General features: G+C 48.3%; 1 protein-coding gene across 3 annotated transcripts in view; it reads left to right on the top strand.

Moving 5' to 3' along the window:
• apba2b (amyloid beta (A4) precursor protein-binding, family A, member 2b) overlaps nucleotides 1-18,042 on the top strand; it is a 90,117-nt gene extending 72,075 nt beyond the window's left edge. For all 3 annotated transcript variants that reach the window (XM_059945839.1, XM_059945840.1, XM_059945838.1), the window contains 6 exons: nucleotides 6,586-6,771; nucleotides 7,250-7,429; nucleotides 9,006-9,218; nucleotides 11,104-11,223; nucleotides 15,738-15,878; nucleotides 16,094-18,042. In XM_059945839.1, coding sequence (XP_059801822.1) covers nucleotides 6,586-6,771; nucleotides 7,250-7,429; nucleotides 9,006-9,218; nucleotides 11,104-11,223; nucleotides 15,738-15,878; nucleotides 16,094-16,165 — 912 coding nt within the window. In that variant the 3' untranslated portion in view covers nucleotides 16,166-18,042. The remainder of the gene's footprint in view (nucleotides 1-6,585; nucleotides 6,772-7,249; nucleotides 7,430-9,005; nucleotides 9,219-11,103; nucleotides 11,224-15,737; nucleotides 15,879-16,093) is intronic.
• The last annotated feature ends 238 nt before the right edge of the window (nucleotides 18,043-18,280 follow it).

An 18,280-nucleotide genomic window follows, 5' to 3' on the forward strand; every position in this document is an offset into this window, starting at 1 on the left:
AGGAAAGGGTCCGTAAGAAAAGGTGCTGGGATGGGGGTGAGCAGGTGCAGAGCTGGCTGCCTGGTATGGAGTGAGGGGGTGCAGGGTGAAGGTGATTGACTGCAGTAGTCGGAACAAGAACGAGGTGAGGGAGGAAGGGAGGGAATGAAGAGGGAGAGGGAGGGAAGGAACAAGGTGAGAGAGGGAGAGAGGGAACGAGGTGAGTGGGGAGAGGGTACAAGGTTATGCTGGCAGAGGGAAGGAGGGAGGGAACGAGATGTGACGGGCATTAAGAGAGGGAATGAGGTGAGACAGGGAGGAGAGGGAGCAGCTGGTCAGGGTTTGATTGTTCTCTGAGACATTTTGAATGTGACAATGGAGACCAATGGGAAGATGACTCTGAGGGCAAAGGATAAAGGGAAAGGTGGGCATCGTCCTGAACAAGCCCAGCTCCGACATCAGGTGGAAATCTTTGAACTCAACAAGAATCCATGAACTGCAGTGATGTTGGCCAGTTAATTTGCTTAAATGACTGAAGGTTCAATGCTGTCCCAGGAAAACACACACCTGTCAGCTTGGAGTCATGTGGTCAGAAATGTTGTAACCCTTTGGTACATGTGGGTCCTGGATTTAGTGTGTCATCTGAACAACAGACCACTCACAGTATCTCGGTACAGGCCCCTTTTTACAGAAACTGTAAAAGTTTATTTACACAACAAATACACAAAATACAAACATCAAATATTTACAAGACAGTGAATAAATTCAAATTAAAATGTGATTATTTCTGTCTATGAAACAGTCAATTTCCTGGGGAGAGAGAGAGACACTGTTCCTGCAAATCTCCCCCTGTACCCATCATGACTGCATACTCCCTCTCCACAGCCGGGCACAGACGTATCCTCAGAAGAGGGGCAGGCAGTCGGCCCTAGCAGAGCCCTCGACTGTCCGCCACCTCAACCCATGGATGACCTTCTAGGCCAGGGCCAGGAGCAAACCCACCAGGAGATCCTCCTGCCCCACCCCATTCTGTATGGGCGCCCGTAGATGAGGAGCGCGTGGCTGAAATGAAACCAGAACCTGAGTAGCAGCCCCTTTAGATACTCAAACAGGGGCTGCAACCTCTCACACTCCGTATAAACGTGGTACACTGACCCCTCCCAGGCACAGAGTGGACAGGTGCGCGGGGTATCAGTGAGCCTGTTCAAATACCTGTTGCACAGCACAGCCCAATGCAAAACCCTCCACCTCAGGTCTCCAATGTACAGGGGAAGCACCCCGGGGACCTCCTCCACCACCAGATGGTAACACGAACCGCCAAGGCGAGTCTGGTCAGCGACAAAAGCAAGGAAGTGAAAGGTGTGCAGGAGCAGCTCATACGAGAAACACGTTGGGGAATCATAGAGGACATGGTGGGCATCCCCACGATATAGCTTACATTCTGTGGGACCCTATTCCACGTTGTATCCTGAGGCCTGGGTCCAATGAGCACATCTGCCCCCTCAAGTGGTGCTGCAGTCAGAACCCCTCACTTCCCCGAGCCCCCATCATGATCGGATGTGCACCAGTCCCTGTCACAGCTGGAGCATCCTCCCCCACTGGCACAGGAGCAGCCTGTCTGGATGAGAATAGACCCTATACCCTCTACAGCTCTTGGTAAAAGCAAGGCAGTTCCCTCAGAGCAGAATTGTCCGCTGGAAGATGCGTACTCTCCTGCAGGCAGTGCCCCCAGCAGAGAAGTGCATCGCCAGCGTGTGCTACCTCAAAGAATGGTCACTGTACAGGTTTTTCCGCAGGGTCCTGAGGCACACACTGACCGTGATTGGAAGACTCTGGACCACAGCAAAGACCCAGTGCGTCCTATTGCCTCTTCTGGTTCTGGAGGCAAAAGCAGCGGGCAGGACTAAAACAACCAGCCGGTACCATACCATGGAGGCGACCATGCCTTTCCCTGGTACAAGATTGACCGGTGTCCCAGTCGGGCAGAGATTTTATCTCCAAATCCCACCAGTTCGCTGGCCACACCTCCTCTGTCGAGCTCAGGTAAACTCCCAAGTAGAGCAGGTGTATGGTGCTCCACGCAAAGGGTCTCAACTCCTCCGGCTCCTGACCCACCGAGAGCCCCGCACTCCTCTCCTGGTTGACCTTTGCAGGGACAGGGCAGTTTTGCATCCTCTGCAAGTCAGCAGAGTCAGTGACCATGTCATTGGCATAGGCCAAAAGGATGACCTCCATGTCTTGCTCATGTAGAACCAAACCCATTAACCTCTTACGGAGAAGGCACAGGAATGGGTCCACGCAAACAGACATGGAGTAACCCTGATGCATCCCTCTCACAAAGCACAAGGGCATTGTCGAGGTCAAGGGCACTCTGCAGCTGTGTACAACAGTCGGACACAGGCCACAAAGGTGGATATTATCCTGGATGTGGGTGGACCACTTGAGCCAGCGTGGAGCCCAGACGATTTATCCTCCACACTGAAAGATACTGGGCACCAATTCCTCAGGCAACGTGATTCCCCCCTTTTTGGCAACCGGGCTACGACTGCTCTGTGTCGAGAGAGGGGCATCTTTCCTGTCACTAGGCTTCCCTCAATACCCCTGCATAAACAGCCTTTAGGATGTCCCAGAATGCCCGGAGAAACTCAACCATCAACTCATCTAGCCCCGGGGTCCTGCCTCCCTGCAGCTGGTTGAGGGCAGCATTCAGCTGCACTAAAGATAGCGGTGCATCAAGCCACCTAGCACCCCCAGGGCTGACCTTCGACAAGTCCTCCCACAGAGCCCTCTGTGCATCCTCACTACATGGGTGTGGTAAGAATAGAGACTTGTAAAAGGAATTGACTTGCAGCACAATTCTTGTTGGATCTGTGACATAGAAGCCATCCTCTGTCAGCAGCTCCGTGGGTTGCCTGCGAGAGTAGAAGGTCGGCGAGGCGTGGTCCAGATCCTGTGGCATTTGGACCAACAACCTCACATAAGTGCCTCAGGACCTCTCCAGCTGCCTGTACGACAGGCCTATCCTCCAGCAATGAGAGGACATATACCGTGCATATGGCCTTTACTGGGGTAAATCCTCCTCCTCTTGTGGGCCCTGATCTCCAGGCTCGGGGGACACATCCCCCTGTCTTTTCAGGCCACAGATATGCTGAGGCACACTGACCTCCATTTCAGAGGCTTCCTCAGTGTCTGGCACCACTTCCCCTCTCCGACTTCCCCAGGCTCTTGCTGGGTTTTAGAAGCCACAGGACCTTCTGGGCTTGATTCAACAGCAGTAACTTGCTCCCTTTCCAGGGGAAAAGACTTCAGATGCTTTGACCTCTTTTTAGCCTTCCTGCCCACTACCTGAGCCCACTCCTCACCATCACCCGCCCTGTGCCCACCCCTGACTTCCACAGGCAGTGGCACAGGGGGGTGGGAGTGGGCAACAGGCAGAGGAACAGGAAGGGAGGCGGGGGGTGTCGGTAGGGGAAGGCCCAGCCATGTCATCCTGCACCTCCGAGTCAGACTTGGCAGCCTGACAGTTCAGGCAATTCTTCTGAATATGCCCAAACTCCTTACAGGCATGGCACCTGAGGAAGCCCATAGCCCCTGAAAATATACCCTTGGCATCACCATCCCCACACCAGCTACATAAGCAGACGGTGCTAAAAACCCCGCGGAGTTTCCCTGTACCGTTTCGGGGTCTCACCTCACCTGTGGAGCGCAGAGAGGGGAAGAGGGCCTTGTCAGAGATGAGGGGGTGGACATCTACACTAGGGTCAACACTGTATCCACATCCCACCCTTAACCCCTAACTCAGGGTCAAAAACACACCCCTCACTGGCTTCAAATAGAAAATAATCTTTCCATTGAAAACCACAGACACAACAATGCCCTCTTGACCTCCAACAGTCTCCACCGTGGCATTTATGGCGTCATTCCTACCAGGCACATTACACTGTACAGTTTAAAGCCAGTAATTTGAACGGGCTAATTTGAACATATGATTGCGGTGCTGGGTGGCCTCCTGAAACTGCAGCTGGATATGACGGTCCACTGCACAGTTAGAAATCTAGAAACATAAGAAAACCTACAGCACAGTACAGGCCTTTCCATGTACCTTTCCAAAGGTCTCTTAAAAGAACCTATTGTATGTGCCTCCACCACCATTGCTGGCAGCCCATTCCATGCACTCACTACTTTCTGAGTAAAAAACTTACCCTTGACGTCTCCTCTGTACCTACTCCCCAGCACCTTAAACCTGTGTCCTTTTGTGGCAACCATTTCAGCCCTGGGAAAAAGCCCCTGACTATTCACACGATCAGTGGCTCTCATCATCTTATACACCTCTATCAGGTTGCTCCAAGGAGAAAAGGCCGAGTTTACTCAACCTGTTTTCATAAGGCATGCACCCCATTCCAGGTAACATCCTTGTAAATCTCCTCTACAACCTTTCTACTGCTTCCATATCCTTCCTGTAGTGAGGCAACCAGAACTGAGCACAGTACTCCAAGTGGGGTCTGACCAGAGTCCTATTTGGCTGCAATATTACCTCTCGGCTCCTAAATTCAATTCCATGATTAATGAAGGCCAATACACCATACGCCTTCTTAACCACGGAGTCAACCTGTGCAGCTGCTGTGAGCATCCTATGGACTCGGACCCCAATATCCCTCTGATCATCCACACTGCCAAGAGTCTTACCATTAATACTATATTCTGCCATCATACTTGATTTACCAAAATGATCCACTTCACACTTATCTGGGTTGAACTCCATTTGCCACTTCTCAGCCCAGTTTTGCATCCTATCAATGCCCCGCTGTAACCTCTGACAGCCTTCCACACTATCCACAACACCTCCAACCTTGGTGTCATCAGCAAACTTACTAACCCATCCCTCCACTTCCTCATCCAGGTCATTTATAAAAATCACGAAGAGTAAGGGTCCCAGAACAGATCCCTGAGGCACTCCACTGGCCTCCATGCAAAATATGACCCATCTACAACCACATTTTGCCTTCTGTGGGCAAGCCAGTTCTGGATCCACAAAGCTTGGATCCCATGTCTCCTTACTTTCTCAATAAGCCTTGCATGGGGTACCTTATCAAACGCCTTGCTGAAGTCCATGTACTGCTATTCCTTCATCAATGTGTTTAGTCACATCCTCAAAAAATTCAATCAGGCACGACCTGCCCTTGACAAAGCCATGCTGACTATTCCTAATCATATTATACCTCTCCAAATGTTCATAAATCCTGCCTCTCAGGATCTTCTCCATCAAGTTTAAACTTACTCTACCGTCTACACCCAGCGGAACACCAGCAACCAGTCAAAAAGAAAACAGTTCAGAGACGAGATGGGACAGGAAGGGAAAAAGGAATGGGTAGGCAGGGAAGTCTGTGCTGTGAATAAAGACGTCTCCCTGGGCCAGTCCGTTCTTCCATCCGATGCTCTAAAGTCCTCTTCATCCAGTTACCCTGGGCTAGGCACTGCAAACAGGAGGGGTTTTCCACTGTCACAAACAAAATAAATCCATTCTTGCACCCAGCAAGGTTAGACTCAAATGATCCACCAGCCATGCCACTACTCAGCCACAGACTGAAAAAATTAACCAGAGTTCTTCCAGGAAAGGAAACTGCTGAGGTGATATTCCACACTCCCAAAGCCTCTGGCAGTCTCTAAAATTGTTCTTTGGCCATTCTGTAGCAAATTTTCAAATGCTCCTACAGTGTGAACCTCTCTCAGTATGCTCCTCCCATGGTGTGACCCTTCCTCAGTTCCAACCCTGTTTTTTTACAAAACTATAGAAGTATAGACAATAAATTCACAAAGTACAAACATTCAGTATTTACAAGACAGTAATTGATTCAAATTAAAATATTATTCACACAGTGAGACCCCCCTCAGTTACTGCCCCCTTTTCTTACAAAATTCTAAAAATTTATTTACAACACAAGGTACAGACATTCAATATTTACAAGACAGTAGCTATAGGCAGATTAAAAAATGGTTACTACTGTCTGTAAAACAGTATGTCATCTCAGGTTGCAGCAGCAGCACGGGTACAGAACATCAGATAAGCAGCATTGACCAGAAAAACAAATTTATATACCCATTTTACAGGAAAGAACACAATTAGAGCAAAACTGTGAACGGAGTTGTGGTGGTGTTGTGATTAAGGTTGAAGGAAGTAACTGTTCTTCGGGCTTCTGTAGCTCTTGCCAAATGGGAGTTGTGAAATGGGCTCATCTCGATGGGAGATGTTGCTGTCTTGAGGCAGTGCCTCCTGTAGATAGTCCTGGTGATGGGGAGAGAGCTCCTTCAGGAGTGTCCCCCACCCTCAGTCTTATGCTCTGACGTTGTTGCCCTCTGTCTGTTCCCATCCTCCCTCTGAGAGGGCATGGCCTGAATGTTGACAAAGACTGTTGGCTCCTGAATCACCCGACCTGGAGCGGAAACAGGAACTAACCTGTTGTTTAACGGTCAAAGCAGCCAGCATTTGTATGTTGGCTGCTGTGCTGTTGCAGGGCTCAGTTGTGCTGTGGGTTGAGATTTCTTCAGCTTGTGGTGGAGGCTGTGTCTACGAGTGGATTGAGTATTATGTTGTAACACCTTTTCCAGGAGCCAATGATGGACCACGCCCTCCGCACCATCTCCTACATCGCTGACATCGGCAACATTGTGGTTTTGATGGCGCGGAGACGGGTGCCACGAGTAACCTCCCAGGACTGTATTGAGACCACCCCAGGGTCACAGGAGGGCAAGAAACAGTACAAGATGGTGTGCCATGTGTTTGAGTCAGAGGATGTGAGTACAAGACAGCCCTTCCTGGATTTTTCCCTTGAGAGAGGCAGAGAGGTGTGGGGAGTGGGTGGGGAATTCATGGGATGTCCCTTCTGCCATAGCCTCGAGACTGGGATCTCGCCAGGATCTTGCCATACCTGGCAGGATGGTGGTGTGTTCCTGACCACACGATGATGGGTCCTGAACCGGCTTTGAGCTCAGGGGGCACAGTGGGGGATTCCTTGTAGATTTTAAGGATTAAACCAGCAGGCATTAAATTCAATTTCTACACATGCATACACAGCATCTGCAGTATACTTTGTGTTTAAAATTCAATTTCTGTAGCCTTTCACCCATTGAGAAGTCTTGTGCTTCTGTATAGCATTTGAGTAATTAACAAAGGGTTTTGTGTGTTATTGTGGATACATTGGTGTGTACATGGCGGAGTTTACAGGCCATCCTCTGTGAAGTCGATGTTCATTAACATCCTTGTTCACTGCAGGCACAGCTCATTGCTCAATCTATTGGACAGGCCTTTAGTGTGGCCTATCAAGAATTCCTGCGAGCCAATGGCATTAATCCTGAGGACCTCAGCCAGAAGGAGTATAGTGACATTATCAACACTCAGGAGATGTACAACGACGACCTTATCCACTACTCCAACTCAGCCAACTGCAAGGAGGTTTGTGTGACATGATCCTCCTCAACAGTGATAACCCACTCCCCAAGAAACACACCTTCCATTCGCAGGCCACTGAAACACATCTAGCCCTTGTCCTCACCTTTGGTAATCAAGTTGCCCAATCTCTGCCCTGCCCAGTCTACCCATGCGCACTCTCCCCATGCCCACAGCATGCACCACAATACTCCACTGAGCCCCTTCCCCCCCCCCCCCCCACCTTGGCCAACTGCATACTGTGTCACACCCACCCCTGGCCGAATGCAGACTGTGTCACACCCACCTCTGGCCGAATGCAGACTGTGTCACTCCCACCCCTGGCCGAATGCAGACTGTGTCACACCCACCCCTGGCCGAATGCAGACTGTGTCACACCCACCCCTGGCCGAATGCAGACTGTGTCACTCCCACCCCTGGCCGAATGCAGACTGTGTCACACCCACCCCTGGCCGAATGCAGACTGTGTCACTCCCACCCCTGGCCAACTGCAGACTGTGTCACTCCCACCCCTGGCCGAATGCAGACTGTGTCACACCCACCCCTGGCCAACTGCAGACTGTGTCACACCCACCCCTGGCCGAATGCAGACTGTGTCACTCCCACCCCGGCCGAATGCAGACTGTGTCACACCCACCCCTGGCCGAATACATACTGTGTCACACCCACCCCTGGCCAACTGCAGACTGTGTCACACCCACCCCTGGCCAACTGCAGACTGTGTCACACCCACCCCTGGCCGAATACATACTGTGTCACACCCACCCCTGGCCGAATGCAGACTGTGTCACACCCACCCCTGGCCGAATGCAGACTGTGTCACACCCACCCCTGGCCAACTGCAGACTGTGTCACACCCACCCCTGGCCGAATGCAGACTGTGTCACACCCACCCCTGGCCGAATGCAGACTGTGTCACACCCACCCCTGGCCGAATGCAGACTGTGTCACACCCACCCCTGGCCGAATGCAGACTGTGTCACACCCACCCCTGGCCGAATGCAGACTGTGTCACACCCACCTCTGGCCGAATGCAGACTGTGTCACTCCCACCCCTGGCCGAATGCAGACTGTGTCACACCCACCTCTGGCCAACTGCAGACTGTGTCACACTCACCCCTGGCCGAATGCAGACTGTGTCACACCCACCCCTGGCCGAATGCAGACTGTGTCACACCCACCCCTGGCCGAATGCAGACTGTGTCACACCCAGCTCTGGCCGAATGCAGACTGTGTCACTCCCACCCCTGGCCGAATGCAGACTGTGTCACTCCCACCCCTGGCCGAATGCAGACTGTGTCACACCCACCCCTGGCCAACTGCAGACTGTGTCACACCCACCCCTGGCTGAATGCAGACTGTGTCACACCCACCCCTGGCCAACTGCAGACTGTGTCACACCCACCCCTGGCCGAATGCAGACGATTCGTCCTCTCTGCCAGACATGGTTCCTGACTCTGGATTTCCTTGTATTCAGCTGCAGTAATTTTGCTGGATAGTGCGTTAACATAGTTGTAACTGACGTGATGGATTCCTATCCTGCTCCTGACGCTTTTTCCTCTTGTCTTGTTGGTTTTGTTAGCTACATGTTGAGAAGCTGAAGGGGGAAATCTTCGGAGTAGTGATTGTGGAATCGGGGTGGGGCTCAATCCTCCCCACAGTCATCCTGGCAAACATGATGAACGGAGGGCCAGCTGCTCGCTCAGGGAAGCTGAGCATTGGAGACCAGATCATGTCCATCAATGGCACCAGCCTAGTGGGGCTGCCTCTCGCCACCTGTCAGGGAATAATCAAGGTAGGAGCTGTAGCCCATACACTGATGTTTTACTGGTCCCAAGGTCCAGAGAGGAGAGGGTGTGGAATCTCTGATATGGGTGCCTTCGTTGGTCATGCACTGAGCTCTTCCCACCCTGTGACTGAGGCTAGAGTGTTCCTAACTCCTGTCTGTATGGCAGCTTGGAGTGAGTGACCCCTGCATGTCATGTAATTGTGTCCAAATCCACACATTTACACACACCAAACACTTCTGGTATACACTGTGCTCTGCACAGTCTCACAGCAATACACTGTGCACTGTACACGATGCTGAGGATGTTCTACGAGTCTGTGGTGGCCAATGCTATCATGTTTGCTGTTGTGTGCTGGGGCAGCAGGCTGAGGGTAGCAGATGCCAACAGAATTAACAAACTCATTCACAAGGCCAGTGATGGGGGTGGAACTGGACTCTCTGACGGTGGTGTCTGAAAAGAGGATGCTGTCCAAGTTGCATGCCATCTTGGACAATGTCTCCCATCCACTCCATAATATACTTGTTAGGCACAGGAGTACGTTCAGCCAGAGACTCATTCCACCGAGATGCAACACTGAGCGTCATAGGAAGTCATTCCTGCCTGTGGTCATCAAACTTTACAACTCCTCCCTCGGAGTGTCAGACACCCTGAGCCAATAGGCTGGTCCTGGACTTATTTCCACTTGGCATAATTAACATTACTATTTAATTATTTATGGTTTTTATATTGCTATATTTCTACACTATTCTTGGTTGGTGCAGCTGTAACGAAACCCAGTTTCCCTCGGGATCAATAAAGTATGTCTGTCTGTCTCTGCACAGTCTCTCAGTGATACTGTGACACAGTGACACACACGCTCAGTGGTACTGTGACACACATGCTCAGTGATACTGTGACACACACTCTCAGTGATGCACTGTGCTCCACACAGTCTCACAGTGAATGCATGCTTCCTCACATGTACACCAGCTGCCTGTCGCTGAACATAGATTAGACCAGGCATGGGCAAACTACGGCCCGCGGGCCATATGCGGCCCGTTAAGCTTTTTAATCCGGCCCGCAGAACTTGATGAAATTATATTAATAAACCTTGTTAACGTTTTTTCCCCGCAATTCTGGCATTTTCCCAATAGATGACGCACTCTATATACATTGACCTTTGTTGAGGTGCAACGTATTACTCCACATTTGCGCTTTACTTTGTGACCTAGTGGCGACCCATTTCCTGGCATATCCGAACCGGCTCACAATTAGCCAGCGTTCCGGCTAAGGGAGATAGCCTGCGGGGATTTGCGAGCGCAGAGCTCCGCATATTGGCGCGCTCTCACTGTTCTGTCATTGTGCGGGTCGTTGTTGAGTTTTGGCACAGGGGACAATTGAATAAGAAGGAGCAGGACAAGTAGACCTGCATCTCCTACCGTTTTTGAAATAAAGACAGTCAGGAGGAGAGTGATGATGATAATATCTTGAAGGATAACAGAATTTTCAGTGCTTTAAAATAATAACTGTTACTATTAAAAAAAGCTGTATTTTATTCATTTAATTTTCAGTGTTTTAAAAGTCATTTCAATAAATAGCTAAATACCATGGGACTTCAAAGACAGATATTTTGTTGTAATGCATTTGTTCATTTTCAATTGAAATTAAAGAACATGTTTTCTACATATCCCATGATATTTTATTTTCTCTTATGAGGTGTATTACCAAAACACTCCGTCCATCTGCTCCTGGTCAAATTTTAGAACCCTTTGTGGCCCTCAAGTCAAAAAGTTTGCCCACCCCTGGATTAGAGACTTTGCTGTCCCTTGTGAGGCCAGGAGGTATGCAAGCCCTGCTCCTTGATGCACATTCCTCCGTACAGTGTGCTTTAATGAGGTGTCTCATTCACAGGGACTGAAGAACCAGGTTGAAGTGAAGCTCAACATCGTGAGCTGCCCCCCTGTCATCACGGTGCTGATTAAACGGCCTGACCTCAAGTACCAGCTGGGTTTCAGTGTGCAGAACGGCATCGTGAGTATCAGTGACACAGCTCGACAGACACACACAAAATGCTGGAGGAACTCAACAGGCCAGGCAGCATCTATGGAAAAGAGAACAAATGAAGTTTTGGACTGAAACCCTTTGGCAGGACTGGACAAAAAAAGCTGAGGAGTAGATTTGAAAGGTGGGTGGTGGGGAGAGAGAACCACCAGGCATTCGGTGAAACCTGGAGAGAGAGGGATGAAGCAAAGAGCTGGGAAGTTGATTCGTGAAAGAGATAGAAGGCCATGGAAGAAAGAGGAAAGGGGGTGGGAGGAGGAGCACCAGAGGGAGGTGATAACATGAGAGAGGGACAAGGGGATGGGAAATGGTAAAGGCAGGACATTACTAGAAGTTCGAGAAATCAATGTTCATGCCATCAGGTTGGAGGCTACCCAAACAGAATATAAGGTGTTGTTCCTCCAACCTCAGTGTGTTCTTATCCCGACAATGGAGGAGGCCATGGATGGACAGATTGGAATGAGAATTGGAAGTGGAATTAAATTGGGTGGCCACTCGGAGATCGCACTTTTTATGGCAGATAGAGCCTAGGTGCCTGGCTAACTGGTCTTCCAATCTACACTGGGTCTCACCGATATACAGGAGGCCACACCGGGAGTACTGAACATAGTATGTGACCCCAACAGACTCACAGGTGAAGTGTCACCTCATCTGGAAGGACTGTTTGGGGCCCTGAATGGTAGTGAGGGAGGAGGTGTAGGGGTAGGTGTAGCACTTGTTCCGTTTGCAAGGATAAGTGCCAGGAGGGAGATCAGTGGGAGGGGGATGAATGGACAAGGGAGTTGCATAGGGAGTGATCTCTGTGGAAAGCAGAAATTGTGTTTGGTGGTGGGATCCAGTTGGAGGTGGTGGAAGTTTCGGAGAATTACAAGCTGGACACAGAGGCTGGTGGGGTGATACGTGAGGACAAGAGGAACCCTATCCCTTGTAGGGTGGACGGAGGATGAATTAAGAGCAGACATGCATGAAATGGCAGAGATGCGGTTAAGGACAGCATTGATGGTGGAGGAAGGGAAAAAGGAAGATATCTTCTTCATTCTAGAATGAAAAGCCTCATCCTGAGAGCAAATGCAGTGGAGATGGAGTCATTGAAAGAAAGGGATGGTGTTTTTACAAGTGGCAGGGTGGAATGAGGTATAGTCCAGGTAGCAGTGAGGGTCCATTGGTTTATAATTTATGTCATAAATTTCGATTATTTCTATTATAATCCCATCCTCTGGCCACCCTATCAGGGATAGGCTTCCTATTGTCCTCTCCTACCATGCCACCTGCCTCCATGAATTGAATTCTCCGAAACTTCCACTACCTCCAACAGGAACCCACTGGCAAACAGATCTTTCCACAGGGATCACTCCCACTCGTCACTCACCACTGATCTCTCGCCTGGCACTCATCCTTGCAAAAGTAACAAGTGCTACACCTGCCCCTACAACTCCTCCCTCACTACCATTCAGGGCCTCAAACAGTCATTTCATGTTAGGTGACATTTCACATGTGAGTCTGTTGGAGTCATATACTGTGTTTGGTGCTCCGGGTGTGGCCTCTTGTATATCGGTGAGACCCAATGTAGATTGGGAGACCGCATTTATCCTCTGTCTGCCAGAACAAGTGGGATCTCCCAGTGGCCACCCATTTTAATTCCACATTCCCATTCTAATATGTCCACCATGGCCTCCTCCACTGTCGGGATAAGGCCACACCTAGGTTGGGGGAACAACACCTTGTATTTCATCTGTGTAGTCTCTGACCTGATGGCATGAATATTGATTTCTCAAACATCTAGTAATGCCCACCCTCTTTCACCATTTTCCATGTCCTTTTCCCTCTCTCATGTTATCTCCTTGCCCGCCCATCACTGCCCTCTGATGCTCCTCCCTATCTTTTTTCCTTCCTTCCATGGCCTTCCGTCTCTTTCACCAATCAACTTCCTAGCTCATTGTTTCATCCCTCCCCCTCCGAGTTTCACCTGTTGCCTGGTGTTTCTCTCTCCTCCTCCTCCTCCTCCACCCACCTTTCAAATCTATTCCTCAGCTTTTTTTCTCCAGTCCTGCTGAAGGGTTTCGGCCTGAAACATCGTCTGTACTTTTTTCCATGGATGCTGCCTGGCCGACTGAGTTCCTCCAGTATTTTGTGTGTGTTGCTCGGATTTCCAGCATCTGCAGATTTTCTCTTGCTTGTGGTGGCGATGGTGGCACCTGGCCCACTGGCCTTCATCAATCAGGACACTGAGCACAGGAATTGGGTGCTATGTTGCAGTTGTACAAGTGGTTGGTGAGGCCACTTGGTGTCGAGTTTTGAATTCCTTATTATAGAAAAATCATTATTAAGCTGGAGAGAATGTGGAGAAGATTGATGAGGATGTGGTCAGGAATAAAGAGCCTGAGTTATAGGAAAAAGCTACTGAGCAACTGCCACAATAGAATGATGTACACACATTGCGAGATGTTATGCTGCAGTCATTACCAGTGTTGTGTTGTGTAGGGTTTAGGCTGCTTCACTGCAGGACTGATGTAGCAGTGACACAGAGTGCAGATGAGATTTGCCAGGGTGCTGACAGGAGTGGAGCTTGCTTCTGAGGAGAGATTCAATAGGCTGAGTTTGTCCTCACTGGAATGTCAGAGGTGGAGGGGTGACCTGACAGAGCTTTATCAAATAATGTGGGACATGGATACAACAGAAAGGCAGAATCTTTTCACAAGGGTGGGGGATCTAGTAGCAGACCTAGAACCAGAGATTTAAGGTGAAAGGAGAGAAGTTTAAAGGTCTGAGGGGTACGTTTTTCAAATGAATGTTGCTGTTTATCCGGATTTTGCTTCCAGACCAGGTGGTAGAGGCAGGTATAATGATAATGTTTACAGAACATAGAACAGTGTAATACCTTCAAGCCACAATGGTCCTTCGGCCCACAATGTTGTGCCAAACTCATTGAAGTGTGAGCTAAACCCAGAATTAAACTAACCCTTCCTGCCTACACATCGTCCATATTCTTCTACTCTGTACATTTAAAGTTCAACAGTATAAAGTGCATATATGTCACCATGTACAATCCTGAGATTCATTTTCTTGTGGGCTTTCACAACAAATACAACAGAATCAATGAAAAACTGCACACAAAGACAAACAACCAATGTGCAAAAGAAAATAAATTGTGCAAATGCAAAAACTAGGTGGATAAATAGATAACATTGAGAAGATGAGTTGCAGAATCTTTGAAAGTTAGTGCATAGGTTGTGGAATCAGTTCAGTGTTGGGGTGAGTGAAGTTATCTGCACAGGTTCAAGAGCTTGATGGTTGAAGGGTAATAACTTGGTGGTGAGGGACATGAAGCTGCTGTACCTTTTTCCTGATGGCAGCTATGAGAAGAGATTGTGACCTAGACAGTGGATGTCCTTGATGGATGGTGCTTTCCCTGCAACAGCGCTCCAATAGTGGAGAAGGCTTTGCTTGCAATGGACTGGTCTGGATCCACTTTGTTTTGTAGGCTTTTCTGTTCTTGGGCATTGGTGTTTCCATACGAGGCCATGATGCAACCAGTCAGGATGCTCTCCACTGTGCAGCTATAGAAGTTTGTCAGTTTTAGATGATGGGCTGAACCTGCACAAATTTCTAAGTCGAGTCATTGCTGTGCCTTTTTTAATGGGTGTTTCTGCCCTGGCAGTGAGTGTTGTTATTTATTTGCTGCTGATGTTGTCATGAGGACATGGTATCTTTGAGTGTGGAGATGTTGTTCAGCCTGACTCTATTGCAGTGTAGCATCAGTAAGTGGCAGTAGTGGACTGCACCAGGTTCTGAGCAAGTTGGATCCACAGTTTTGCACCCGGTAAGAATATTATAGGATCCATGAAGCTAAAACCATGATTCAAGATTGTTTAATGTCATTTCCAGTACACAACTGTATAGAGAACAAAACGGTTGTTACTCCAGATCCAATGTAGCAAAAAAAAAATCACAATATGATAAAAAATGCAATAATAATTAAAAAAAAACAAGCAACAAATAAAAATCAAGTAACACACACAAAATGCTGGTGGAACGCAGCAGGCCAGGCAGCATCTATAGGAAGAAGTACAGTCAACATTTTAGGCCGAAGCCCTTCGTCAGGACGACTGACGAAGAGTCTTGGCCCGAAACATTGACCGTGCTTCTTCCTATAGATGCTGCCTGGTCTGCTGTGTTCCTCCAGCATTTTGTGTGTGTTACTTGAATTTCCAGTATCTGCAGATTTCCTCGTGTTTACAACAAATAAAAATACATAAGATAGCTGATAGGCGTTTGTCCATAAAGTGATGCTAGGTTCAGGAGGTGACTGGCAGAAAGTGATAAAGTACTGGTGGGGTGGGTTAGTGGGTGGAATTGTTGATCAGCATTGCTGTTTGGAGAAAGTATCCAGATTTGGAATCTGGTGGCCTTGGTGTGGACACAGACTCCTCCCTGATGGAAGTGAGACAAACAGTCCCTGAGCACGCACCCGGTCTTTGTTACAGATCTGTAGCTTGATGCGAGGTGGTATCGCAGAACGTGGTGGAGTCAGAGTGGGTCATCGCATCATTGATATTAATGGGCAGAGTGTTGTGGCTACAGCCCATGAGAAGATCGTCCAGGCCCTGTCTAATTCAGTGGGAGAGGTAAGAACTCCTGGTCTTTATTGATAACTTCTTTCCTATTCCCTCATCCACAGTCCCCTTTCTTCCTGGCTCCCTTTCTCTCTCCACTTCTACTTAGTTTTCATTCTCTTTTGATTCTTCTCACCTAATTTTCTTCCAACACTCTCTCACTCTCTCTGTCTGTTTGATGTGAATGAAATAGAAATTTTTAATTGTGTAACTTTCAATAATTGTAGATTCACATGAAGACAATGCCAGCTGCTATGTTCAGGCTCCTGACTGGACAAGAAACACCATTGTACATCTGACAACCCCTCCTCGGTGAACAAGAGCTTCCAGCAAATCTACCGAAACTTCTTTATGGGGAAAAGATGACCAGTGGACTGATGACTATGCCAATTCCTCCCGAGTCCTGTGCGCGTGGTGTGTGTATGCATCTGCTCCTTGTGTCTGTCTTGTCAGTCTGTGTGTCTGCATGTCTCTACCCTCACTCTTTACCAACAACAACAAGTCTTATTGAGGCACTGCTGGAAAAGACAAAAATACTTTGCATTTTAGGATATCAGACCAGTTTCCTTTCAAAGTTATTGAAGACAAATGTCACTGCCACGGGCTGTGGATGTGCAATAAAGTGTCCAATGAAGAGGTGAATTCCGTGACAATCTGTTATCTTTAATTGGGAGGACACTGGGATACCTGTCAGCCAATTAACATTGAGCTCTCTCACTCTTTACAGGGAAATTCCTTTGTACATTCATCTCACTCAGTGCAACAGTGCAGATGTCTCTTGTCGGTTGCTGGAGGCAGGTCTGGATTTTGTTTGCACAGTGTGTTTTTGCTGGGCAAATTGGTTACATTAAGTCTTTGCCATTTGTGTTTTGGAATGTTGTGGTTGCCATTAGAGGCCCGATTTTACTCATGTTCCTCCTCGTTGGCACAGTTGGAACAGGACAGATTCTGTAGTTGGTCTATAAGTGACTGTTGTGTGAAGGTGATGTAACAGAATCTGAAATAAGTGTTAACAACAGTTTGCATTAGAGTATCAGTGGGATAGATCCAGCACAACTCCTACTGGAGAGGAAAGGAGGCAAGAGGACCAGGGATTGGGAAGAGCATGGGGGTGGGGCTAGTTGTTGAAATAACAGGATGAACAGAGGCAATATCTGAGCATAAAATGCTGTGGAAAGCCAATTGTCACAAACTTATTTGTTTGGAATAATATAAAAATTATCTTTAATCTACAGGGTTCAATACAATTTGCAAGGTACAAAAAATAAATCAAATTTAATGTTTTGTGTCAAACTATACAGAGTGAGCTTGCTCACAAAACTTGTTTTCATTTGCCATTAAGTTAACTAATAATTTATATCTTTTCTTTGCAAATGTTAAAATATATTTATACAACTTACAGCTCCCATTACCTGTTAAATGTTCCTAGTGGTGTGTGTCCCAAATAGCCTCTGACAACCAAGTCCAGCTCCTGGTGTTCATGTGTGGCTTAGCTACTCCTGTGATGCCACTGCTGCCAAACGGTATGAGACATCACATAGACAGCGAGGACACAACACCTATGGCCGAACTCAACCGATGGTGTGCATCGTGAAAATAAATAAATGAGTATGTTCTTTCCAAACTAATTTCTTGACATATGTACAAATGATGCCATGTCATGTTACAGAAGATAGTGATAAAGATGTTTTTTTGGGAACACAACACCCAGTAACACCATGGTCACCTGTCATGTTTAAACAGGCAGCTGTTTGATGGCTCTCCTGTTCAGGCTGGAGGCTGTTATCATGTTCATTACTGAATTTTTGCATGATTCTCTATCGTTTCCTTCTGTTAGTGGGGTACAGAGACAGAGTGGTTGGTTGGATGAACAAATGGGTATCCCAGTTCCTCCCACTGCAGCCCACCTAGACCTTTGGCATGGATGAGGTTTCAGGCACAGTTCTGAGGTTTGTGCTAATGGAGGGCTGCTGCTGATTTTTGTGAGTATTCTTTGCATAGTTAACTGTCCCCCTCACATCATCAAAAGCACCACTGGAGAAGTGGAATATGCTCACTGCCACCAGCTACGTTACTGGGACAGTGTACCCATCATCACTAGGAGTGGCCCTGCTTAGCCACAACACTTAGAGACACCAGGTTAAACAGCCCCGAATTCCAGACCCACCATAAACTCAAGATAAGGTTGAAGGTCCACACATTTTCCTATAAAATCTCTGGGCTGCTAGCTTCATTCCTGGCTGGTTTCTGCTCCCTCCCACATCCTCACTGAATGATTTCTCTGTTCACTCCTGTGCAGGAAGGGGGTAGAGGCAAAGGACAGTCACGGGGGTGGGTGGGTAGGGATGTGGACACATCACTGTGCAGTCTGAGTTCATGCAAGCCCTTGCCCCATTGAATACTTTGATGATTTA

The sequence above is a fragment of the Hypanus sabinus genome, chromosome 21, assembly GCF_030144855.1.
Source record: "Hypanus sabinus isolate sHypSab1 chromosome 21, sHypSab1.hap1, whole genome shotgun sequence".
NCBI classification, from domain to species: Eukaryota; Metazoa; Chordata; class Chondrichthyes; order Myliobatiformes; family Dasyatidae; genus Hypanus; species Hypanus sabinus.